This window comes from Artibeus jamaicensis, unplaced genomic scaffold (assembly GCF_021234435.1).
Source record: "Artibeus jamaicensis isolate MK-2021 breed Jamaican fruit bat unplaced genomic scaffold, CSHL_Jam_final scaffold_847, whole genome shotgun sequence".
NCBI lineage: Eukaryota > Metazoa > Chordata > Mammalia > Chiroptera > Phyllostomidae > Artibeus > Artibeus jamaicensis.
The window spans coordinates 17,270,941-17,295,515 of record NW_026522057.1 but is presented as its reverse complement, the minus strand read 5'-3'; the positions used below and the strand labels follow the sequence as shown (position 1 = coordinate 17,295,515).

Genomic DNA, 24,575 nt, shown 5'->3' with positions numbered 1-24,575 from the left:
CTCACAGCAAAGACCATGTCCCTACTCTTGGTTTCTGGAGCTGAAGGCATGGCATCACTAAAGTTACCGAATCATCAGTTTCCCCGGATGATTTAAGATAATCTTATTGGTTGATAACACTGTGTTGTCAGTCAACACATGTAATCTCATTTAAGCCACAAAACAACTTGGTGAGGTAGATCATTATCTGCTATGTTCTAAGCAGTTTTAGGCACAGTGATTCCCTGGTACTGGGAAGAGAGGACTAGAAACAAGAACACTTGCGTCATTTCAAATTGTGATAAATGCTGTAACAAAAACAAAACAAGGTAAAGAGCTAAGGGAAATCATTTCGGTGAGCAATTTTCAAACATTTTCGTTTCATGGCACACACATATAAACTGATTACTAAAAGTATGTGGCACACCAAAAATTATGGCTTTTTGCCACTATGACAAAAGTAGGTGTAATTTTGATTCATTCACACGGGACGGCTATTGTTGTGTTGGCTTATCATTTTTTAATTTGACAATCTAAGGGAAAAGAGGTCAGTGCCCCTGACTGAATAGTCAGGTGTTACATTAAGGAAAAAGAGAGAGAGATTTTACTTATTTATTTTTAGAGAGAAGAGAAGGGAGGGAGAAAGAGAGGGAGAGAAACATTGATAGGTTGCCTCCCGCACAGCTGCATCCGGGGACCTAGCCTGCAACCCGGGCGTGCTGACCAGGAACTGAACCAGCCACCTTTCGGTTTGTGGGATGATGCCTAGCCCACTGAGCTACACCATTCAGGGCAGTTCTTGTATGTTTTGAAACTTCTTGGGGCCCGCCAGTTAAAAACTGCTGGTTAAGATTATTACCTGGATACAGTTTATATAAATTCATAAAGTATCAAAGTATTTACTTGTTACTCTTTGGTTTTTATGGTAACTTTTTTCCTGGTAAATACGGATTCTCCAGGGGCTGCTGCCGACTGGCCTCTTTAGACAAAGGGCCTCGGAGGACGTCTAGGCCCGATACATTGTCAGCGGGGGATTGAATCCAGCGGCGCGGCAGTCCCGGAACCGCATGGATTTTGAACCTCAGACACCATTCCCTGGAGCTGGCAGTCTCCACTCATATGATTATTTTTGAGGAAGGCAAACGAATATAGCCTGTGAAACCCGGAAAGATGCCATCCCTGAGTAAATAGCCAACTGGACATGTTTGAAGGATGTGAAACAAAGATGAATACGGTCAATTCAGAAAGGCAAGCCGGTCGGGGAGGAGAACAGCGGCCGCAGCTGTGCAGCACCCCCGCCCAGGTGGAGCGTCCCCCGCTCTCCTTTCCGGCGGGCACAGCACTCCCTCTGCTGAGGGCATGACCTTCCCCTAATAACTGCTGCCCTAAAAAGAAAAACACAGCAAACCTACTGAATGCCAGTTACTTTATATGACATATGAACAAGCCTCACAACGATCCTGCGAAGTAGGAGGAAACAGTGTCAGTGCGTTTCACTAACCGGACCTGGAGCCACGCTTAACACTGGTACTGGAGGAGGGGCTTGGAGCTCGGTTGTCACTGATGCCCCAGCCCCGTGTCCCTTCCACCCCGTCTTCCACCCAACCTCAGGAGGAGTGGTAGAGCCGCCAGGAGACGGCCAGGGGGCAGCCTCCACCCCCCACCCCCCATACCCTTCAACACACCATCCAGCTCACAGACTCTCACCGGACTGCTCCGTGAAAGGCAAGGGCTCCTTGTTCTATTGAGGACAAGATGGTTGGTGGGTTTGTTTTCCTACTTGTCTTTCTTTTCTTTTTTTTTTTTAACTTTTTACTTAAAGATTTTTATTATTTTATTTTTAATTTTTTTTAAACGAAGATTTTATTCATTTGGGCCTGCGAACCAAAGGATTGCAGTTCAATTCCCAGTCAGGGCACATGCCTGGACTATAAGCCAGTTCCCAGCAGGGGACACACAAGAAGCAACCATGCATTGATATTTCTCTCCCTCTCTCCTTCCCTTCCCTTCTAAAGATAAATAAAATCTAAAAAATAAATAAAATTATTTTAAAAAAGATTTTATTAATTTATCTTTAGAGGGGAAGGGAAGGAGAGAGGGAGAGAAATATCAATGCATGGTTGTCTTTCGTGTGCCCCCCCACTGGGAACTGGCCCGCAATCCACACACGTGCCCTGACTGGGAAACAAACCACAATCCCTTAGTTCCCAGGCCCGCGCTCAATCCACTGAGCTACACCAGCCAGGGTATTTATTTTATTTTTAGACAGAGGGGAAGGGAGGGAGAAAGAAAGGGAGAGAAACATCAATGTGCAGTTGCCTCTCGCACACCCCTTACCAGGGACCCGGCCTGCAACCCAGGCATGTGCCCTGAGTGGGCATGGAACCAGTGACCCTTTGGTTCACAGGCCGGCGCTCAATCCACTGAGCCACACCAGGGTGTCTTTCAGTTTTTTAAAATGACTCTAGTACCAGGCAACCTGGGATCACTCTTTTCCAAAATTAAAATAAGTAGCCCATGTTTGTTGCAAACACTCAGAAGTGTGTATAGCAGAATACGAGAGCTTCCCTGCCACTTTCTCCCCAAATGTAGCCTTAGACAAGCCTTCTGAGCCAAACAAGATGGAGCTTTGAATGCCTCTCACGGGGCACTACTGTGCTGGCAAAAGAGCTAGGGCGTCCTCAGGTTTTCAGATAATACGCTGGGCTAGCCTTAACCTTAATACTGAATTCAGTTCTTAACAAACTTTCCTGGAGTGTGTGTGAGGTGTTGATCCAAGATGAACAAAACACCCTTGACCTAGGGTGTTGAGCACCACTGTGTAAATCAAGGATTACGATGGTAATTCCCAATGAGCACATACTCTATCATTTTAAGAAGCGGTTAAAGTCCTGGCTGCTAGCTCATTTGATTAGTGACATCCTGATACATCAAAATTGTGAGTTTGATCCCCAGTCAGGGCACAGACAAGATGAGAGTCAACCCGTGAGCCCTGGCTGGTGTGGCTGAGTGGGACTGAGCACCAGTCTGCGATCCAAAAGGTTGCTGGTTCGATTCCTGGTCAGGGCACATGCCTGGGTTGCTTGGCCAGGTCCCCAGTTGGGGGCACATGAGAGTCAACCAATGTTTCTCTCACACATCAATCTTTCCCTCTTTCTCTTTCCCTTCCCCTCTCTCTAAAAATAAATAAATAAAATCTTCAAAAAACATTTAAAAAAGAATCAACCAATGAGTGCATAGGATAAGTGGAACAACAAATCAGTATTTCTCTTTCTCTCTAAAACCAATAATTGAAGAAATGGTTAAAAACTTTCTTCTTAATCAGAAAGACACAGACATGATTAGCTAATCGGAGGCCAGTCGTATATCCTGTCCCGTGTAAGAGGCCTTCACCGTGCAGGTAAGGCTGACACAGAAGCAGGGAGCGGTGGGGTGGGCCGCCGAAGGCCCCAGCAGCCTGCACTGTCTCTTCTCATTCTGCTTGCTGAGCTCTCCCTGGGCACCATGCGCAAAATGTTCCATGTGTCCTGAGTATATGCCAGGTCGGTTAGTCAGCAATTCTGCTTCAATAATAGGTTCATTTTCCTTTGCTCCACGGCTACATTTTCAACATGGAAGGTTTAGAATGCAAACGCATTAGCTCCGTAGAGGAGGGAGACTCCGGGGCCAGGGCTGGAACCCGCCCCCTGACGCCCACGACGATGCCTTTTCCGTCACACCCGCTATTGAGTCTTAGGGCACCAGGTGGGTGGTGGTCAGTCTCGTGTGGACTTTCTGTCCAAGGCTGATAACTTCAACTGGGTTGTTCCAGCAGCAGAGACTTAATGTTGGGCAGCTCAGTCACTGCATTTGACAAACAGCCCAGGGGCAAGCCAGGAAAGTAAATGGACAGTTTCCAACGAAAAGGGTCAGCCGCAGAGGGAGCGGCACTAAGTGGAGGGCTTCTCAGCGTAGAGAGTGTTCGAAAGCACGTTTGAAGAAACAGCTTACATTGTTGCTGTTCCCAGAGCAGGGACCTGGAAGAGTCATTCATTCATTCATTCATTCATTCTTTATTTCATGCCTATGTACCAGACGCGGTTTGAGGGAAATCCTCTTGTAGCTAAGCTGTTTAACTTTACACTAATCCTTTTTCGCCTGGGCCTCAGTTCCTCGCTCTTTTCAGAGGAACCCAGCCTTCACAGTGGACCCAGATTATTCAGATTCAGATTCCGGCCTCACCCCCTTCCTGTCACTCGACCACATGCAACTTCATTTGGTCTCCTGAGCCTCGGTTTCCCCGTCGGCGGAGTGGGGCGAGGGAGCCCCTTGCACCGGGCCGCACTGAGGGGGAAGCCACGGCCGCGCTCGACCCGCGAGGCCGCAGCCGGCGGCCCCGGCGCGTTCCCGGGCGGTGGGCGGGCCCGCCACACTGACAGGTGTTAATCAGGGCGTGGCCCGGCCCCGGGGGTGGATCCGCGTTTACAAAGCCGGGTCGCGGCCCTGCGGCCTCGGTCGGTCCCGAGCAGACCCCGGAGCGTCTCCCACGACCCGGCCCCGCACCGCGAGACCGCGAGCGCCGCCGCTCCGAGCCGCCCGCGCGGCCGCCCCGCGGGCCCGGGCGCCGCACCTGCCCGCCCGCCGAGGCCCGGAAGGGGCCGGTGGCGCTTCCGTCTCCGCCGGGGCTGCTCGGAGGGCGGAGCCGCGGCCCGCGGACGCGACGCGAGCCCAGTTCCGGCGAGGAGGCCGCGCCAGTGACAGCGATGGCGGCGGAGTCGGCGCTGCAAGTTGTGGAGAAGCTGCAGGCGCGGCTGGCGGCGAACCCGGACCCGAAGAAGGTGAGCGGGCGGGCGCGCAGGGCGGGCGGGCGGGCGCCGTGCGGGCGCTGCCCAGTAACGGTCGCGGGCCCCGGCGCGGCCGCCCCCGGTGCCCGGGGCCGTTGGGCTCGGACCCGGGGCCGGGCCCGGGCGCGCCCGCAGCCGGGACTCGGGAAGTTCGGGCCGCCGGCCGCCGCCCGCACGGGGGCTCCGCGCCCTGCGGGCGGCGGGGCTCGGCGGGCCGGGGCCTCCGCGGCCGGGCCCCGGGCGGACAGGGGCGCGCACCGTGCGGACCCCGCGCGTCGGCGTTGCTCCCGAGCCCCCGGCGCCGTCCCGGGCCGGCTGCTCACCGTCGGGGGCCCGCCCGCCCGGAGCGACGCCGGCCCGCGTCTCCCGCTGCTCGTTGGTTCGCAGGGCGGCGGCGGCGGCCGGGCTCGCGCGCGGGGCTGCGGCTCCGAGGCGTCCCTGCTGCTCTCGGGCTGGACGCGGGGACGGGGACCTTTCCGCGTCCTCGGCAAAACCCCCCCGAAGGCGAGACGGAGGCGGCCTCGCGTCCCCGGCCGCGCGCAGCCTGGAAACTTAGTTCGCGGTCGGGAGGGGGCGGCGGGAGGTTCGCAGCCGCAGGTGGACGACTCCTTCGGGCCTGGACGGGAAGGTGAGAGCCACCCGCTCCGCTTTGCAGCGGGCGGTGGGCGACCATTTGCCCTCGCACTCGGCCAGTTCTGTCTTTAAAACCCGTAAGTTAGTCGCTGCGTTCTCCTCCCTCCCGCTTGCAGGTGCCCGGCCTCTCGGCGCTGGGAGCCGGGCGATGCCAGAGGCCGCGACGCGCGGAAGGAAACTCCCGGGCCCGACGTCCCCGGTCGGCGCCCGCGGGGCGGAGGTGACCCCGCGGTGCGCGAGACCCGGGTCTCGGACGCCGGCGACAGGCTCCGCTCCTCGCTGCTCGCGTCCTGAGGCCGAACGGCCAGGCGGGGGCGCCGGGCTGGTGGGACGCGCGCGCTCGGCGGGTGTCGGGCGCCCCCGTCCCGGCGCGTCGCGAAGGCCCCTCTGCCCCCGTCGCCGGTTCCCGGCCCCGCGTCCGGGAGGCCGGTCCTCCGAGTCTAAAGGCGCCGCGCGGCGTCTCCCCGTCAGGCCGCTTTTTAACTCTTCGCGTTCACACCCGGCGCCGAGATCCACTTATTTAGGAAGCCATTTTAGTTTTAAATCTGTGAAAACTTCAACCCTTCCCATTGTTTTTGTTGTATTTTCTACTGTGGCTTCAGTACCTAGTGGCCAGGAATATTTATAAGTTTCTTTTTACAATAACCCTTTTTGGGCACCTAATAAATGTTCATTATTTCTGAGCACTAGTTTGTTTTCTTGAACACTGTGTGTCTGTGACCGATCTTGAAACCTTAAAGCAGTGCTATGTAAATCCATTCCCCAACCCCAGTTTTGGTCTATCAGGTTTATAAAAATGCACCATGCATTATCTATAGTCATTCTCCCAGTAGAATTTAATTAAATTAAGTTTAATTTAATCTTTTAATTTTAATTCTTATTGTATTTTTTTCCACTATCATTTACTTCCCTTATATTGGATCCCACATCGACCCACCCCTGGAATGTAAATTTGAAGTAGCTTTTCTAGTAGTTGATGTGCACAAAATTTCAAGTGAGGAAACGATTTGACTTCTTGTCCTATTTGAACGAGCGATTATTGCCAGTATTTGGGCTTTCTCTTCCAGACAGGAATCGCCCTGAACTTGTGGCTTTGTGTTATGAAGTGAGCATAAAAAGATGAAAAAATGTTGGGAGATCTCCAGGGAGATCATTTTTGGGAAGGGCGCAGCAGTTGCTGTTCAGAAGTGAGCGAACTGCAGGGGGAATTGCAGGCCGGCACACTGGCCTCCTCCTCAGCCTTTTGGAACCCGACAAGCTCCCACAGGTTGTTCTTGAAACCGGGAGAAGATTATACAGTAGTACTGGGTTTGCAGCTCAGTCTTGATTTCAAACCATTATTAGCCAAAGAGTGAATTCCACACCTATGTTCATGGATATCCTGGTGTTAAGCATTGGTATTTAACTGTAACTGTTTTCACTTTTAAGTCCATCTTATGGCGGAGGCTTACTTGGGGAAAAGGTGACATGCAGAGACCAGGGTCACTTGGTTCCTACTGTTTTATGGGAAACAGTTTTCATGGTTCGAAAGTTACCTGTCTGTGTTACATTTTGTTAATTTCATTATATTTGTTACATTGTGTTACATGTTGAATGTGAAAACTACCCAGAATACAGTTTGATGGCAAGTAGAGAGTAAGAAGCCAACATTATGAACACCTTTTGCTCTTTGGGTTGAAGGTGTTTGAAAAGGACGACTGAATGTATTGTGCAAATGTTTGATATTTCTCAGTGGCCAGTTCTTGCCAACTCTACAACTGGTCTGTTGGTTCAACAAGTTTCCATCTACCTGAGGGTGCCCGTAGTGCCTTTTCCTTGTTACTGTTTTTTTCTTGAACCTCGTTGAAAATAGAGGGGCTTTGAAGCCCTTTTTCTCTTACATTGGGCTAAATCATTTTGAAAATCTCCAGGATTTTAGTTTTGTCTGTTTCGAAGTCACGTCTACAAACCCAAAGCAAACCAGAAAGACGGCATTTACTCCTCCAGCTAGGGCAGGGGTGTCAAACTCATTTTCACCGGGGGACACAGCATCCTCCAGGTGCCTTCAAGGGGCTGAAATAATTTTAGGACTGTGTAAATGTAACTACTCCTTAACTGTTAAGGAGCTGAAATTACATTCGGCCTTTAGAAGGCAACTGCAAGGCTGGTGTGGCCCCTGGTGAAAATGTTTGACACCCCGAGCTACTGAGAGGCTTTGAGGTAGAACACACCCTCGGTGACTTGGAGGCCCATCCTGCGGGTTGGCTTTGCAGAGGTCCCAAGTACCCTTTGTCCCCATGGTGACCTCCCTTACCGTGTGGACTCTGAACTGTCTAATAACGTGACACTGAGGAGCTTTTGCTTTGCTTGGGGTGCGCTAAGAGGCACAGGAGCAACATCTGTTTCCTAAGGACAATGTTACTGTGTCGGATGTTTCTCCTGGGCCAACTTACCTAACCTCACTGAGCTCGGCTCAAGTATCTGTAAAATGGGGAGAATAATACCCACTTCATAGAGGTGGTTAGCGAAGATGAAATAGGTAACATGTAACAACTTAACATAGTAGCCAACACACAGTGGATGGTATTTAATGTAATTAGGGGAGACAGCCTATTTTTAACCTTTACAATGATTCTACATTTTCCTTTAAGAAAAGGAATTGGGCCCTGGCTGGTGTAGCTCAGTGGATTGAGCTCGGGCCTGCGAACCAGACAACCGCGGTTCGAATCCCAGTCAGGGCACATACCGGGGTTGCAGGCAGGTTCCCTGCCGGCCAGTTCCCAGCAGGGGAGGCACAAAAGGCAACCATACATTGATGTTTCTCTCCCTCTCTCCTTCCCTTCCCCTCTAAAGATAAATAAATTAAATTAAAAAAAAAAAAAGAAAAGAAAAGGAATTGGCATTAGTCTTTGTATCCAGAGCTTGGCTGACAAGAAATGCGTGTAAACTCTCTCCTAAGTTGGATGTTGGTGGTGGTCAAACCTGAAGTGGAGGTTAATTTTCACTCGCTATGCAGGTGAAACTCCCTAGATTCACCATTTGGCTTTTCATTTGCTCCTAGTCAAGCAGCATCACCATTTGTGAGCCAGGTGCTTGCCTAGCGACCCTGTTCAGTCATTACTGAAGTAGAATGACCAGAAAAACACACTTGCTGCTCCACCTGTAGTAGTATTGAGACACACCGCTGACACCTTGGGTGCACATGGAAAAGGACAGAGCTTGTTATCCAACGTTTAAATGTCAAGGTAGTCACAGTTATCTATTTTTTTAAAGATCTTATTTATTTTTTAAAAGATTTTATTTATTTACTTTTCAAGAGGAGGGGGAAGGGAGGGAGAAAGAGGGAGAGAAATAGCAGTGTGCCAGAGATACACCCATCAGTTGCCTCTCGCACGCTCCCAGCTGGGGACCTGGCCAGCAACTCAGGCAAACCAGTGGCCTTTTGGTTCACAGGTGGGCCCTCAGTCCACTGAGCCACACCAGCCAGGATTTTAAAGATTTCATTTATTTATTTTTAGAGAGAGGGGAAGGGAGGGAGGAAGAGGGGAAACATTGACCTGGCCCACAACCCAGGTATGTGCCCTGACTGGGAACCTAAATGGCGACTTTCTGATTCGCAGGCAGAAATCCACTCAGTCCACTGAGCCACTCCAGCCAGGGCACAGTTACCTATATTGAACTCCTTGTACTGTGAAGCCTCTACTTACGTGTACACACACATTTTCGAGAGAAAGGTGTGGCCAGCCATGACTTTTAGTGGAAATGGAGCAAGTAGGAATTGGCTGAGGAACAAGGCTAGACATTTAAAGATCTGTTTTTTTAAAAGATTTTATTTATCCTTAGAGGGGAAGGGACGGAGAGAAATATTAATGTATGGTTGCCTCTGGTGCATCCCCTGCTGGGAACTGGCCTGCAACCCAGGCATGTGCCCTGATTGGGAATCGAGCTGTGATCCTTTAGTTTGCAGACCCGTGCTCAAGATCTGTTTGTTGATAGACGAAATGATTAATAGTAAACATTTATTGAGCTTCTGTAGGATTCCAGGCCCCATGGCTAAGGACTACGCATGATTTATCCCAGTTAATCCCCTCACTTGGAAGTAGAAACAGGGCCCAGTTCTTATTTTGCAGATGAAGTATTTGAGGTTCAGAGAGGTCGCTGACTTGCGCAAGATCACCTGGCAAGGAGGTGACAGAGCCAAACTGAAGCCCGTCTCTGACTCCGGAACTGTCTTAACAGCCATGCGATCCTGATTTTGACCTAGTTTTAGGGACTACAGGAAGGAAGTGTGGCCAAACTCAGATCGCTTTGCTCATCTGCCCAGACATTTTGTGTTCACCATTAAGGGCAAAGCAAAGCTCTGATTCTGGCAACTTGAAATTAGTCTTGGCTTCCCATTGTGTCCAAAAACCAATTCTGTGAAACACTGCTGACTCTGCCTGGAAACACGATACCCTTTCTTATAGAGATCTCTTCCCCTGCTGGGCCGGTGTAGCTCAGTGGATTGAGCCCAGGCCTATGAACTGAAGGGGCACCGGTTCTATTCCCAGCTGGGGCACAAGCCTGGGTTGTGGGCCAGGTCCCTGGTGGGGGGAGCTTGAGAGGCAACCAGCTGTTTCTCTCCCTTCTCTTTCTCCCTCCCCCTCCCCCAAACATAAATAAATAAAATCTTAAAAAAAGAGAGACCTGTTCTCTGTTTTCTTAGGTGCCAGGTCCACAGGTAATTTTCCCCAGATTGGTACCTTTCTCAAAACGGGGGGGTCGATGACAGTTGGTGACTTTTTCTAGAGCTGATAGGTTTGACTCCCTTCTCTGAGTCTCGTTTCCCGGTGGTGCGGCCAGTGCTGCACACAGGGACGCCGGAGCCGCAGACCTAAGTGACTCTGGCCCTACGTGCAGCCTTAGGGCAAATGACTTACCTCTGAACAAAATCAGCAGGCGTTATTTATTTTCTCCACACTTAATCGTAAGACGTCTCAAATTAACTATTCTAGGCTACAAAATGTATATGATAGAAAAAGAGGTTGTAGGACATACACGAGGGGAAAAACAACTTCAAAACTTTTTGTTACACTTTTCACAAACAACTTTTCTGAGTCGGTTTTCATACTTGTAAAATAGGGATAATAACCATACTTGTTACTGTGTAATACTTAGATAAGTATTTAACCATATTATTCTTGTTTGTTCCAGTGACTGATGATTTTATAGAAATTAATGTTTATTTTCTTCTCTCTACAGTTATTAAAGTATCTGAAGAAACTCTCCGCCTTGCCTATTACAGTAGACATCCTTGCGGTAAGAGCTGTACAACTTTAGACATTATATAAAACTATATCCCACTGGTAGAGATTGTGCAGTAAGATGGGGAGCGTGGGCTTTGCAAGTGGAAGGAATGAGACATGGGACCATGTATTGAATTATTTCATTATATGAAATGTTCACAATAGGCGGATCATAGGCAGAAAATAGACTGTGGTTGCCAGGGGGTGGGGAGGAGTTAGGAGCAACAAGACTTTTTCTAGGGTGATAGATGTGTTCTGGAGTTAGATGATATGGTGGCGGCCGCAGCTTGGTGCGTGTTCTAGAAGCCACTGTAGTGCACACTTTGACAGGGTTAAAATGGGTCCGGACCCAGTACGTGGGTCAGTTGGGTATCATCATCCCGCAAAGTGAAAGGTCCCAGTTTTTTCCTGGTCAGGGCACGTGCCTGGGTTGCAGCTGGTCCTGGTTGGGGCACATGCAAGAGGCAACCAGTTGATGTTCCTCACATCAGTGTTTCTGTCTCTCTCTTCCTCCCTCCTTCCCCCTCTCTAAAAATAAATACATACAATCTTTAAATGTGTAAAATGTTTACTTTGTCATGTGAATTTTATCTCAAAAAGTTTTTCTAAAAATTAAAAGAACATTGGTTTTGGCATCAACTAGTCCCGGGTCCAAATCCAAGTTTTGCGACTTTAGTTGTACTTTGTAAAATGGGGTAGATTCCTACTTCACAGGGTTGTTGTAAAGGCGATTCAGGTATTGTATGCAAAGCTCTTAGCCCAGTGCCTAAAGCTGCCAAAGTCACTCTGGTTATTGTTGTAGAAGTGTTTGGGTCAGTATTTCCTCTTTGGTATGCTTTGCTACTGTGTGTCATTAGAAGTCTGGGCTATAGAAACAAAGTAACTCTGTACTGAGACTTGCATGGTATATTTTAGGAAGGCCATTACTGGTTTGTTGAAAAGCAGGTCTGACTTCTTGGAAGATTGTGAACCTATTTCCTCAACCGTCTAACAATTCCTTTGTCCAATTTTTAGGAGACCGGTGTTGGGAAAACAGTAAATAGCTTACGAAAACACGAGCATGTTGGAAGCTTTGCCAGGGACCTCGTGGCCCAGTGGAAGAAGTTGGTTCCTGTGGAACGGTAAAAACATTGCTCTGTAGGTTTGTTCAAGTTCATGGTTAAATCTGACATTTGGAGTGTTTACAGACAAAACTTTTCCTTTATTATTTCTTCTCTGCCTTCTTATTTAAAATATTTGTTTTTGCCTCGGCCCGTGTGGCTCAGCTAGTTGGAGCCGTCCTCCTGGCAACCGAAAGGGCACACAGTGTTGACCCGGGTGTGACGGCCGCCGTCAGGGCGTGTGTGGGAAGGCGGCCAGTCCGTGCTGCCCCCCCCACCAGTGTTTCCTTCTCCCTCCCCTGCCTCTAAAAGCAACGAAAAATCGTCCCTGGGTGAGAATAAAAAAGAAATAGGTTTTTTTAAAGAAATCAGTTTTTTAAAAAGGATAAAAATTTCTTATAAATGTACCATCAAAGACAAGTATTATTAACATTTTGGTACATTCCTTTCTAACCTTTTCTTAAAAGGCTTTTTATGTAGTTGCACACAAACTACATATATGACAGCCCCCCCCATGTAACAATTAAATATAACTCCCTGTTAATCACTTTCATGTCCATAAGATATTTGATCTTTCAGTCCTGTAGTTAAACTCATCATTTTCCATTTTATTATTTGAGCTCCCAGCTTTAAGACTTAGTTGCACATCTTTTAGCGGAACATACTTACCTTCTTCCCAAGACCTTATTTCTAGCTCTGTATTCTCTTCAGCTCTGTTGTGGGTTTGGGTTCCTTGACTTTGTCCTCAAAATGAGGACAACACTGAGATTTTAAACTGCTTTACCTGCATTTTCTTTTATTTAGAAACACGGACCCTGAGGAACAAGACTTTGAGAAGAACAGCTCCCGAAAGCGCCCCAGGGACGCCCTTCGGAAGGAGGCGGAGCTCCAGGGGGATGACCAGGAGAACTGGAACGCCTCCAGCAGCCAGCAGTGCAGTCCTGACCACAGGCAGAAAAAGCACAGGAAGCTCGCGGAGCTCGAAAGACCCCACAAAGGCTCTCACAGTCAGGAGAGGAGAGAAGAGCGAAAGAGGGGCCACAGGGTCTCACCAATTTACTCCTCAGACCACGAGTCTTCCGATTATGGCCACGTTCAGTCCCCTCCATCGTCTGGCAACCCTCATCAGGTGTCCGTGGACCATTACAGATCCCCAGATGAGGACCACGAGCCCTTTGCTCCACACCAGAAGCCTGGAAAGGGCCACAGTAATGCCTTTCAGGACAGACGGGGCTTCAGTCAAGAAAGACAGCTGGGTGAACCCCAGGGGAAAGGGGTTGTGAGTCACAACAAGGAGCACAAATCTTCCCGTAAAGAGAAACGTCCAGTGGATGACCGGGGAGAGGAGAAGTTGCCTTTGCGCAGAGAGAAATCCCACAAGGCCACCTCCAAAGAGGAAAACCAGAGGCCTCTCTCAGGGGATGGCACAAAGGAGAAACTGCCCTCTGGTGGTACCAAGAGAGAGAAGGAGAGAGAGGGCAGCACCAAGAAGTTTTTATCCCCCTTGGAGACTGCTTCAGATAACCACCCCAAAAAGCAAAAGCACAAAGACTCAGAGAAAACCAAATCAGACAGAAACAAGCAAAGTCTGGACAGCTTAAACACAGGAAAGGGGGCCAGAGACCTGCTGCCCAAGGCAAAAGAGAAGGTTTCTAACAACCTAAAGACTCAAGAGAGGAAAGTAAAAACTCATTCAAACAGGAAGCCAGCGGACCCCCTCCCTAAAGGTGAGGAGGCAGACGTGGACGATGAATTTGAGCAGCCCACCATGTCTTTTGAGTCATACCTCAGCTATGACCAGCCCCGGAAGAAGAAGAAAAAGATTGTGAAAACTTCCGCTGCTACTGTCGGAGAAAAAAGACTTAAAAAAAATGATTCGAAAAGCACTAGTAAAAACTCGGACCCAGTTCAGAAATTACCGAAGGTGAACGAACACAAGTCAGAGAAACTCCAGCCGGCTAGAGCTGATTCAGCCAAGCCGAGAAAGGTAACCCCTTCGCCCTTTGGTGGCTTCCTGTTCAGAGCAATTGACTTGGCGGAGCCCCCAGGACCCGCCCTGCTGCTGTTCTGCTGGGCTGGCTTTTATGTGGCCTGTTGAATTTCAGCTCCAAGTAATTTCCTTGGGGCCCGTGTAGCTGCCAGGGTAGGGAGCACCCGAGAAAAGCATTTGTTGAGGTGTCCCGTTGGGCCGGGCCCATCTGGACGGATGTCCTGACTTAGGTGGGCAGGCCCGCCTGCCGCCCTCCTCCAGCCTGGACCTGCCGGTGGCTTGTCTGCCCCGTCAGCTCTGCCGGGAATGGACTGTAGGAGGGAAGCCGTGCCTGTACGGGGTTCTCCAGTCACTGGTCTCTCCTCTGCAGGTCCCCACCGAGGCACTGCCAGTGTTGCCAGACCTCCCGTTACCTATGATACAGGCCAATTACCGGCCACTTCCTTCCCTTGAATTGGTGTCCTCCTTTCAACCAAAGCGAAAAGGTAATTTTCTGTGTCTTTTTTAAATGGAAGAAGGATTTTAAAAATTAATTCAGGAACTGTCATCAGATTTTGGTGCATTTCAAACCTAATCGCACAGGCTCTTGGGTCTGAATCCAGCTCTGGCTTCTACAAGTTTGGGTTATAACTTAACAAATTATGGACTTCCATTTCATATTCTGTAAATGGGAATAATAATGGTTTCTGTCTCATAGGGCTGTTAAGTGGATTGAAAGCTGATAAAGCTTTTACATCCCGGTTTTCCCACATAGTAAGTGTTCGGTAAATCTTAGCTGTTGCTGTTCATTTTAGCAGCCTTTTCTTCTATATATGATGAACCTGAGCTTTGTATCTTTAAAAGAAGTCTAGTCTTAATAGCAAAAGAATCAATGGCCATTTGAGTGTTTCTCAGCAAGAAACTGACATCCACACAGTGGCATCCTGTGCAACTGAACTGGAAAGTCTCTGTGTGGACAGGGATGGTTTCTAACATGTGGTAAATGAAAAATGATGGTGATAGTAAGTAGATCATTAATTGGTTGGAAAGGAGTAAAATTCATACTTGCTTACTTTTGCATAGACTCTCCGGAAGGATACACAAGAAACCGGCAATGCTAGTTGCCTTTGAGAGAGGGAACGGTGGGGGGGGGGGGTGCGCTGAGGAACAGGATGGGAGGTGAGGACGGCTTGGAGCATTCTGTAACCTACTGTCCTGCTTTTCTTGCGCTGTAGCACACTCTTCTCCCCAGGAAGAGGAAGAAGCTGGGTTCACCGGACGGAGAATGAATTCTAAGATGCAGGTGTATTCTGGTTCCAAGTGTGCCTACCTCCCCAAAATGATGACATTGCACCAGCAGTGCATCCGGGTCCTCAAAAACAACATCGACTGTAAGTCACGTGCTTGTCTCTTGCTCTCAAGCAGCCGGGGACTTGTCACCGGGTGGCTTGGCTGCTGCTACTCAACACTTTTACCTTTCATTCTCCGCAGCAATCTTTGAAGTGGGAGGTGTCCCATATTCTCTTCTTGAACCCGTTTTGGAGAGGTGCACACCTGATCAGTTGTATCGTATAGAGGAATACAATCACGTAAGTGTCCCGTTTTGGTGGGAAGAGGGCAGTTTTCTTGCTTATGTCTCCAAAAATAGCTTTGTCTCTGTGAATCTGTTACAGCTGAAGGGCAGGCCACTGCTGGGTCACTGTTCTGGGCATGTTTGTTTTGCCAGTGGGCCTTTAAACAGGAATATTTTTAGCATCTGTCTCTGGTGTTTTAAGTGGGCCTCTTGGGCTAGAATCAAGGTGGGATTCAAAGGGAGCAGGAAGCCCTGGCTGGTGTGGCTCAGTGGACTGAGCGCTGGCCTGTAAACCAAAGGGTCTTGGGTTTGATTCTCAGTTGGGACACATGCCTGGGTTGCAAATTCTCCCCAAGTAGGGGGTGCACAGGAGGCAACCACACATTGATGTTTCTCTCCCTCTTTCTCCTTCTCTTCCCATCTCTCTAAAAGTACATAAATCAAATCTAAAAAGGCGGGGGGGGGGAAGCTAGAGAACACTTCCCACGCCTCCCTTGAATTTGCCGTCACAGAAGTCAAGGGAGCGTTCTGGCAGCACAGCATCTGGGATCCAGGCCTGGGACAGCTTTGTGTTGACACTCAGGTGGCTGGTAGATTGTTAAAATACCACTAGTGACTGGGTGTGTCCTAGAAACATTGAGATCTATCCAAAACTCCTCCTCCTAAAGCTGGAACATACCCATCTGATTCCATTAGCTGTTCCTTTAATTCTGAGGGGATTAGAGCGTATCTGTTAGGTGGCCCCACTGCCAATGTAAGTCAGTGTGGTACTCCGGAAATGCCTGGATTCTACCCTTCACTGATTTTTCTAAAGGAAACGACTGACCTTTTGTTTGTTTGTTTTGATTTTATTTTTTAAAAATATATTTTATTGATTATATCATTACAGTTGTCCCATTTCCCTCCCTCCTGCACACCCCCTCCCACCTACATTGCCCCTCTTTAGTTCATGTCCATGTGTCATACGTTCTTTAGCTCCTACATTTCCCCTACTATTCTTGCCTTCCCCCTATTTTCTCCCCACTGTCTATGCTACTTATTCTCTGTACCTTCTCCCCTACTCTGCTCCTCCCACTCCCCTGTTGCTAACCCTCCATGTGAGGGTTCTGCTCCTGATCTTTTCTGTGGCTACGCTCCTGATCTGGCTGTCCACTTAGTTGGCTTTTGTTTTAGGTGTGGTTGTTAATAACTGTGAGTTTGCTGTCTATTCACTGTTCATCTTTTTTATCTTCTTTTTCTTAGATAAGTCCCTTTAACATTTCATATAATAAGAGCTTGGTGATGATGAACTCCTTTAACTTGACCTTATCTGGGAAGCACTTTATCTGCCCTTCCATTCTAAATGAAAGCTTTGCTGGATAGAGCCATTTTGGATGTAGGTCCTTGCATTTCATGACTTGGAATACTTCTTTCCAGCCCCTTCTTGCCTGTAAGGTCTCTTTTGAGAAATCCGCTGACAGTCTGATGGGAACTCCTTTGTAGGTGACTGTCCCCTTATCTCTCACTGCTTCTAGAATTCTCTCCTTCATTTTCATTTTGGCTAATGTCATTCTGATGTGCCTTGGTGTGTTCTTCCTTGGGTCCACCTTCTTTGGGACTCTCTGAGCTTCCTGGATTTCCTGGAAGTCTATTGCCTTTGCCAGATTGGGGAAGTTCTCCTTTATTATTTGTTCAAATAAGGTTTCCACTGTGACTGTTCCTCTTCCCCTTCTGGTACCCCTATAATTCAGATGTTGGAACATTTAAAGATGTCCTAGAGGTTCCTAAGCCTCTCCTCATTTTTCTGAATTGTTATTTCTTCATTCTTTTCTGTTTGGTTGATTGTTTCTTTCTTCCTTCTGGTCCACTCCATTGATTTGAGTCCCAGTTTTCTTCCCATCACTATTGGTTCCCTGTGCATTTTCCTTCATTTCACTTAGTGTAGCCTTCATTTTTTCATCCAATTTGCGCCCAAAATCAACCAGTTCTGATCACCAGTGCTTTGAACTGTGCATCTGATAGGCTGGCTATCTCTCGGTTGCTTAGGTCTACTGGGTCTAGGGCTTTGATTTGTTCTTCTGTTTGAGCTGTAATTTTTTGGTCTGGTCAGGCCTGTTATGTATGAGTGGCGGAGCCTTAGGTGTTCACCAGGGCAGGGCAACCCAGTCAACCCAATCTCTGGGTTGTGATGCTGTATGTGGGGGTGGGGTCAGAGAAGGAACAATGGCGTTGCTCTGCTGTCTCTTGGATTTCAGTCCCTCCTGCCACTTCCCACAAGCAAACTGGGCCCTTCTGGTGCTGGTTCCTGGGTGGGTGGGCTTGTGTATGTTCTAAGACCCTGTGGATCTCTCCAACGAACTCTTCTGTGAGGCTGGGAGTCTCTCCTGGCACCTCAACCCCTGCAAGTTTTTTCAATTGGTGATTTTAAGCTTTATTTCCCAGCACTGGGGCCCTGGGTTGTGAGGTCTGTCTCGCTGCCCGTTTTTGCCTGGTTTATCTGCACACGAATGTGTGACCAAGGTCAGCCAGCCGCCTTGCGTGTCTCATTGGGTTGGGTGTGCTCGTTTCTTCCCTGTGCCTGGGGTCTGCTAGCCCCATGCCACCTGTGCTCCTGGGTCTGCCAACCACTGCCTTTTCCTGCCGTGACCCTTTTCTATAGGACGCCAACTCCACCCCTTACCAGTCTGGATGAATGGTTCATTGTTGGGCTTCTGTATAGTTCAATTTTCTGTCTGTTCTGGTTGTGTTTTTGTTTCTAAATTTCTGTTGTCCTTAAACTTGGTTGTGTGAGGAGGCACAGTGTTTCCACCTACGCCTCCATCTTGGCCGGAAGTCCAAAAAGACTGATCTTAAACTAAGTTTTTGTTGTCTTGTCTCCTAGCCCCACAACCTCCCCAAAGCAACTAGTATAGTGCCTCACATTTAGCTGTATTTTAGTGACTATGTATTTATTAATTTTCAGGGGCTGGGGGAGAGACAGACAGACACTGATTTATTGTCCACTTATTTATGCATTCATGGGATGATTCTTGTGTGTACCCTGACCAGGGACTGAACCCGCAATCTTGGCATATTGGGACGATGCTCTAGCCAACTAAGCTACCCGACCAGGGCGAGTTTAGTGATTTGATTTTTTTTCTAGAACTATGGTATTTTAATATAATTCTATACAGACCAAAAAATCATTAGGAGAGCCTCGGTGATTAAGGGTGGAAAAGAAATATGTAAGAGGGTTTGTGTATAAATGATGTCCTGGTTCTGGTTTTAGGTATTAATTGAAGAAACAGATCAATTATGGAAAGTTCATTGTCACCGAGACTTTAAGGAGGAAAGGCCAGAAGAGTATGAGTCGTGGCGGGAGATGTACTTGCGGCTTCAGGATGCCCGAGAGCAGCGGCTACAATTACTGACAAAGAATATCAAATCTGCACATGCCAATAAGCCCAAAGGTAAGCGGGTGGGCTGGGCAGCAGGGTGGGGCCTGGCAAAATAGTGAGCCCTGTGCTCTGATCCACAGCAGGGTCTTGGTGGGCCCAGCTGCTGTAGGGCCTCTGGCCCCTAAACCTCTTGCATTGCAGAAGTGGGCGGAGGTGGGTTTTTCTGCCACTGGTCCTGCTGCCCTACACAGTGGTTTCCAGGGTTGGTAAACCCTCAGCTTTGGGAGCACCTGAAAAGCCTTTATCTGGTAATGGTGTAGGTTGTTGAAGTAGCAGTAAGGTCTCTGTTCAAGAAGGCAGGTATTAATCTCCATATTCCTCCACAGGCCGACAAGCACAGATGGCCTTTGTCGACTCTGAGGCCAAGCCACCTCGCGATGTTCGAAGGAGGCAGGAGAAGTTTGGAACAGGAGGAGCAGCTGTGCCGGAGAGAATCAAGTACGATCTCTGCTCCTCTGTGGTTTCTGCAGGCCCCAGGAAGGGAGTCCCAGAGCTTGTCACTCACCTCGAGAAAGCACTAGAAGCAATTCATTTTGGGGGTGAAAGCACAGCAATGCAGAGTGGGTTCTAGAGCCCCAGCTTCCTTGACTGCAGTGCAGCCTGGATAATTATTCCTGCCTCTCAGAGAGATCAAGATTAAGTGGAAAACAGGGCCTGGCTTCTGGGAAACACTGTCACTTATGCTTCCCCTTTCCCCATTTAAACAAAAATGGGATTTACTGTATGACTAAATTACTTAACCTAAATCAACTAGCATTTTCAAAATGCAGATTTGCACCTAAACAGCGAAGTTAGTTGAGGTTATCATTCATTCTGAAGGGCCATTTGAGAGTCATTTCCAGAATCTAGGGTGCTGGGGTTCACTGGTCAAGCCCACATGACCGAGTCTCCCTTAAAAAGACCAGCTTCAGATCGCTGGCGCTGCAGGTAGATTTCTCAGGCGAATGACTAACCGGGTCTGCTCTGTGTTGCAGGATTAAGCCAGCCCCTTACCCCACAGGAAGCAGCCATGCTCCCTCCAGCAGTGGCAGCAGCAGCTTTAACGCCAGCCCTGAGAAGCCAGCCTATGACGGTCCGAACCCCAAAAGTGCCCACTTCGTGCCCGTGGTCAGCAGCGCTGTTTCCTATGATCCCAGGAAACCGGCTGTGAAGAGTGAGTGGCTTGGAGTTTCTGCTCAGATATTTCAAAATGAGTGTCTGGGCCCTTTGATGTCATCACCCTGCATCACGTGTGTACTGGCTGTAGCACGTGTGTGACGCCCTGCACAAAGCCCGTCTGCACGTCAGTGCCTCCCTCCCCCGCTTGTGCATAATGCATGGGCATCTTTTATTTATTTCTAAGATTCTGTTTTTAGAGACGGAACAGGAGGGAGAAAGAAAGGGTGAGAAACACTAAATGTGAGAGAGAAAAATCCATCGGTCGCCTCTTGGATATGCCCTGACTGGGGACCGAACCTGTAACCGAGGCACTGTGCCCTGAATTGAACTGATGACCTTTTTCCTTTGCGGGACTACGTCCAACCATCTGAGTCACACTGGTCAGGGCTGCTTGTGTATCTTTTTATTTTTTAAAGATTTTATGTAGAGAAGGGAAGGATGAAGAGAGGGAGGGGAAACAGTGTGTGACAGACACATTGACACATTACCCCTACACACCCCTCCGCCGGGGACTTGGTTCACAGGCCCGCGGCACTCAGTACACTGAACCACACCAGCCGGGGCTTTTTTCTTTCCAAACATTTTACTTACCTACTTTTAGAGGGAGAAAGGCAGGAGAGACAGTGACACGTCAGTAGGCCTGTCACAGTCGGGGACCTGGCCCGCAGCCCAGGCATGTGTTCTGACTGGGAATCGAACCTGAGACCTTTGGGTTCGCAGGCTGGCCCTCAAGCCACTGAGCCACACCAGCTGCATGTGTAGCTCTTCTGTAACGCATGGTGAATATTCGTTTTGGCACTCTGCTTTACTTTACTTAAATGTAAACCACTAACATAGGGCTCGTAACTGTTACTGACAGCTACATGATCGTCTGTCTTACAGAGGTTTTATAACTTTAAAACCCAAGCCTCCATCTATTTCTTTCTAAGATTTTATTTATTTATCTTTAGAGGGGAAGGGAAGGAGAGAGGGAGAGAAATATCAATGTATGGTGGCCTCTTGTGCGTACCCTGCCAGGAACTGGCCTGCAACCCAGGCATGTGCCCTGACTGGGAATCAAACCACAGTCCTTTGGTTTCCAGGCCTGTGCTCAATCTACTGAGCTACACCAGCCAGGGCCAAATATTTCTTTATTATATCTAGTCGGGTCTGTTTTGTGTTTTATTAACTTGATTACCAGGCTGTGCCCAGGATTGTAAGGAGCTGCCCCAACTTAAAAGCATGACTCTGTGCTCACTTCAGGGCCCCCGGGAGGTGGGAGTCCTGGCTTAACCTTGGCTCAGCCCCGGTTAACCAGCCCTCTGGTGTGTGTGCACCCAGCTCACGTTAGACCGTGTGCCACAGCGGACAGATGGGCCGGGAAGGGAGGGCTTTCTGCTTGTTTGGATGTCGGTGAGGCAGAGTTAAATTAGGGCTCAGCATGGCCTCTGAAGTCTGGACTGAATTCCAGTTTGTCACCTACGTATAACCAGGGGCAAGCTGGCCAGTCTCTGAGTCTTGGCGAGGTTGTCAGATTAGAGAGAATGATTGTTCTGGGCCTGGCAGGTGCTGGGCAGGCGTTTGGTGGGCGTTAGTGCTGTGCCGATGCTCTTACCGAGCCGTTAGCAGACTGCTGCTACTTGCGTCCATGTGTCTGGTGGTGCGGAACCAAGAGTGCCGAGACTTTGGCTCTGCCTGTAAAGCACTGGTGGTGTGTACGTGAAGTGCCATGGATCTGAAACGAGGACCTTGTTTTTCTTTTCACAGAAATTGCCCCCATGATGGCTAAGACGATTAAAGCTTTCAAGAACAGATTCTCCCGACGATAAACTGAGGACTTGCCTTGGAGGTGGAATTTAGGGGTGAGGAAGATAAGGACAGTGGGGGCTGGGGAATGGAACTTTCAAAGGAGACCCAAGTCTTCTGCTTCATGGAAGCTCTCATGTCTGAGTCCTGCACAGCGTGCAGGTGTCGCATCCGTGAGCCCATGTGCCGCAGCCACTGCCTCCCCACCTGGAGAAAGCTTCAGAGTTCTGAAGAAGATGTGAAGCCTCAGTCTCACTGAGCATTTTAAGGTCAATTATAGTTTTGTTGTTACTTAGCTTCTTTGTAAACTATAAGATAGTTTTAATTAATAAATATTGCCCAGATTGTATTTATATTACCCCCAGGTTTTTTGTTTTTGTGTTTTGTCCTCTACCACACACTTAGCCTTTTATTTTCAGGGTCCTTTATTAATCATCTTAGACACAAGCCTAATGAAAGCCATTCCCCATCCCATCTGGGCTCTCCTGAATGGACTCTGGTCCAGAGGGAGGACTAGGCATCCCCAGAGCCGGTGCGGTGCCTGCTCCGCAGGGCGAGGCGGCCTGGGGCCGCCTGCCCAGAGGGGGCCTCAATGTGTGGACAGGAAGCGTTCAGGTTAGACCCCCCGCCTCTGAGGTCCTCCCCAGTGTTGCTTTGGGGTCTGTGCAGGAGAAACTCTCTTTCTTATTCATGAAATAGTATTTATTACTAAGGGAGGTTATTTGTAAAGGTCTAGAATCTTTCCCCCATCCTTTCTGCCAGTTCCCGCTATTTTTTTTTTTTTTTTGAGCCTCACTAGAGGACCCAGAACCTCGGGAGGCTGATTTGCACAGAACCAATTTCCAGTGTCTGATTCAAAACTTTAGGGTTCTTTTTCCTGCTCCGTTAGCAGGGCTTTTTATAGCGCCCCCCACCCTGACACAACTTTAGAGTTTTAAAAGCCAGCACTTTAACCTCTTGATCCCTGTGAATTACTACTAGAAGTGAATGGTTTTAAAAGCTGTAATGCTGTACTGGAAATTGGTTTTGGTTCTGCTTTCTTTAAAAGGTAGAATCATGTGATTAGAAGAGCACACAATTTGCTGTGATTTGTAGAGAGTTTTGCAGCTGAAGCTCTCTCTGCTTTCTTTTCAAGTGTTTAAGCCAGAATTTGGAGGGAAGGGCCAACTTAGCGAAAGTGTCTGAGCTGTAGTGTCAAGATGGGGGAGAACCACAAGGGCATCCACGCATTTGGGAAGGGAGGGTCTCACTTAGGGTAAGGTCAGAGTGAGGAGGACAGTGTCAGTGCCCTCTTGGCTGCTGAAGAACGCTGATCTGGTTGGACCCCATTGTTGTGGCCCCGGTAGAAGCAGATGCTATAAACCGAGGGGCCCGTCCTTAAGAACCTATTAAGTAGACTGAGGACCGTGGCAGTCTGTCCCTTTAATAAGCGGACTCAAAGCTCAGAGTAGGAAGCCTGTTGCTTTTAACCATCCCGGAGACGGCAGTCCCGCGAACTTGGAAGACCCAGAGCAGTGGCTGTGCAGTGCACACTGCTGTGTGGGGTGCCTGTTGCGATGGGGCATCAGTGGCGTTCTGTTCTAATATACTGTATTTTTTAATTGAGTAAAGCATTATTTCTCTTGATTGACTGTATTGCCATTCTACCCCATCCCCAAATCTAACATTAGGAGCCTCCTACCTAAAACCAAGTGAACATCTGGGTCAGGTGCCTACCACTGCTTCCTCGAGGTGTCCACCACCTTGAATTTGTCTCTTAGCTCTGTGTTCAAGTCTCTGTCATTGAAACCCGTCCTTCGTATTTCAGATTCAGCTGTGTACGAGTTAATTTCCTTTATTAGGAGTCCTTAGGCAGGGAGGGGGAAAGACACACACATGCTCATCCCAACGTCACTACCACAGACATCTGCAGTCACCTCTGTTCACAGAGCCGGACCTCCCCCGCCCCCGTGAGCGTGTCTGCTTCAGGGATGTGACTTGGTGAGGACGGTCCGGAGGGAAGAGGAGAAACTGAGTTTCTAAATGACCTCTTCGCCTGGGTTATTGAAATGGCTGCGGAGCAGGCATAGGATGATGTTGAACCTTTGGTCTCATTTGTGAAAACTTGTGCAATTTTGTTTTCTGTGCGACACTACATACAAATCACCAAATTACAAATTAACCCTTTGTGATCGATGGTGTGACGAGCAGTTTCCTTAGGGCTTTCTCTTTCCGGGAAGTGGGAGGGGAAGGAGCAAGATACCATCCTGCTCTTCATTTGTATTTTGGTCCCAAAATGTAAATACAATTTTCTATGTTACTTTTTTGTGGTAACTACCAAGATGAATATTTTAATTAGATAAGTTATATGAAAAGGAAGAAAACTCCATGTCTAAATAAAAAACCAAAAAATCCTATCTACTGTTGTCTTTCTCCCTTATTGGGTCCCAGAATGGAGTCGGTCACAAAGTGTCTGTGAGGCGGGGACCTGAATCCTTGGGCTGGGTCATAAAGGAGGCTGGAGTTTTGTCTGTGGCCCAGCAGGACTGAGGGAGGGGAAAGAGCCCTGTGAGCAAAGGGAGGAAGTGGGATAAAGTGAGCACCTAGTGGGGACTGGGCTGTCCTTTGTTCTACTTGGAGCCCTGGGACTGAGCTATTAAACCCACTACCCGTTAGAAGCTGAGGCCCAGACAGTGAAATAATGCGCCTGGGGTCACACAGCTAGCAAGTCGCAAAGGGAACTCATTCTCTGACTGCAAGGAATGCCACTCCACCTTTCAGTCACTTCTTGAGGGGTGTGGAAGACACTGGTAGGTCCCTCCGTCTTCCAGTGGCTTCCTAATGACAGCATAATGAACACTAATGCAGACAGGTCATGTCAACAAGGAATCAATGA

The 24,575-nt window shown here is 48.8% G+C and overlaps 1 protein-coding gene across 2 annotated transcripts; it reads left to right on the top strand.

Moving 5' to 3' along the window:
• Positions 1 to 4,464: 4,464 nt before the first annotated feature.
• On the top strand, positions 4,465 to 22,058 carry ELOA (elongin A). Of its 2 annotated transcripts, XM_037135979.2 has the most exons (11): positions 4,465 to 4,796; positions 10,656 to 10,712; positions 11,714 to 11,820; positions 12,604 to 13,786; positions 14,160 to 14,274; positions 15,004 to 15,159; positions 15,260 to 15,357; positions 18,589 to 18,769; positions 19,084 to 19,195; positions 19,732 to 19,910; positions 21,662 to 22,058. In XM_037135979.2, the coding sequence occupies exons 1-11, from the start codon at positions 4,722 to 4,724 to the stop codon at positions 21,721 to 21,723; spliced, it is 2,325 nt and encodes a 774-aa protein (XP_036991874.2). In that variant the 5' UTR covers positions 4,465 to 4,721; the 3' UTR covers positions 21,724 to 22,058. The 2 variants fall into 2 exon arrangements, with proteins under 2 accessions (XP_036991874.2, XP_036991873.2); XM_037135978.2 differs by lacking the exon at positions 4,465 to 4,796 and having other exon boundaries at positions 11,714 to 11,836.
• The last annotated feature ends 2,517 nt before the right edge of the window (positions 22,059 to 24,575 follow it).

What these genes read in the sequence shown, in the direction of transcription:
- ELOA (XM_037135979.2), top strand. Translation starts at nt 4,722, where the DNA reads ATGGCGGCGGAGTCGGCGCTGCAAGTTGTGGAGAAGCTGCAGGCGCGG. An exon ending in CGAACCCGGACCCGAAGAAG is followed by an intron (nt 4,797 to 10,655) that starts GTGAGCGGGCGG and finishes TTCTCTCTACAG; the next exon opens with TTATTAAAGTATCTGAAGAA. An exon ending in TTACAGTAGACATCCTTGCG is followed by an intron (nt 10,713 to 11,713) that starts GTAAGAGCTGTA and finishes TCCAATTTTTAG; the next exon opens with GAGACCGGTGTTGGGAAAAC.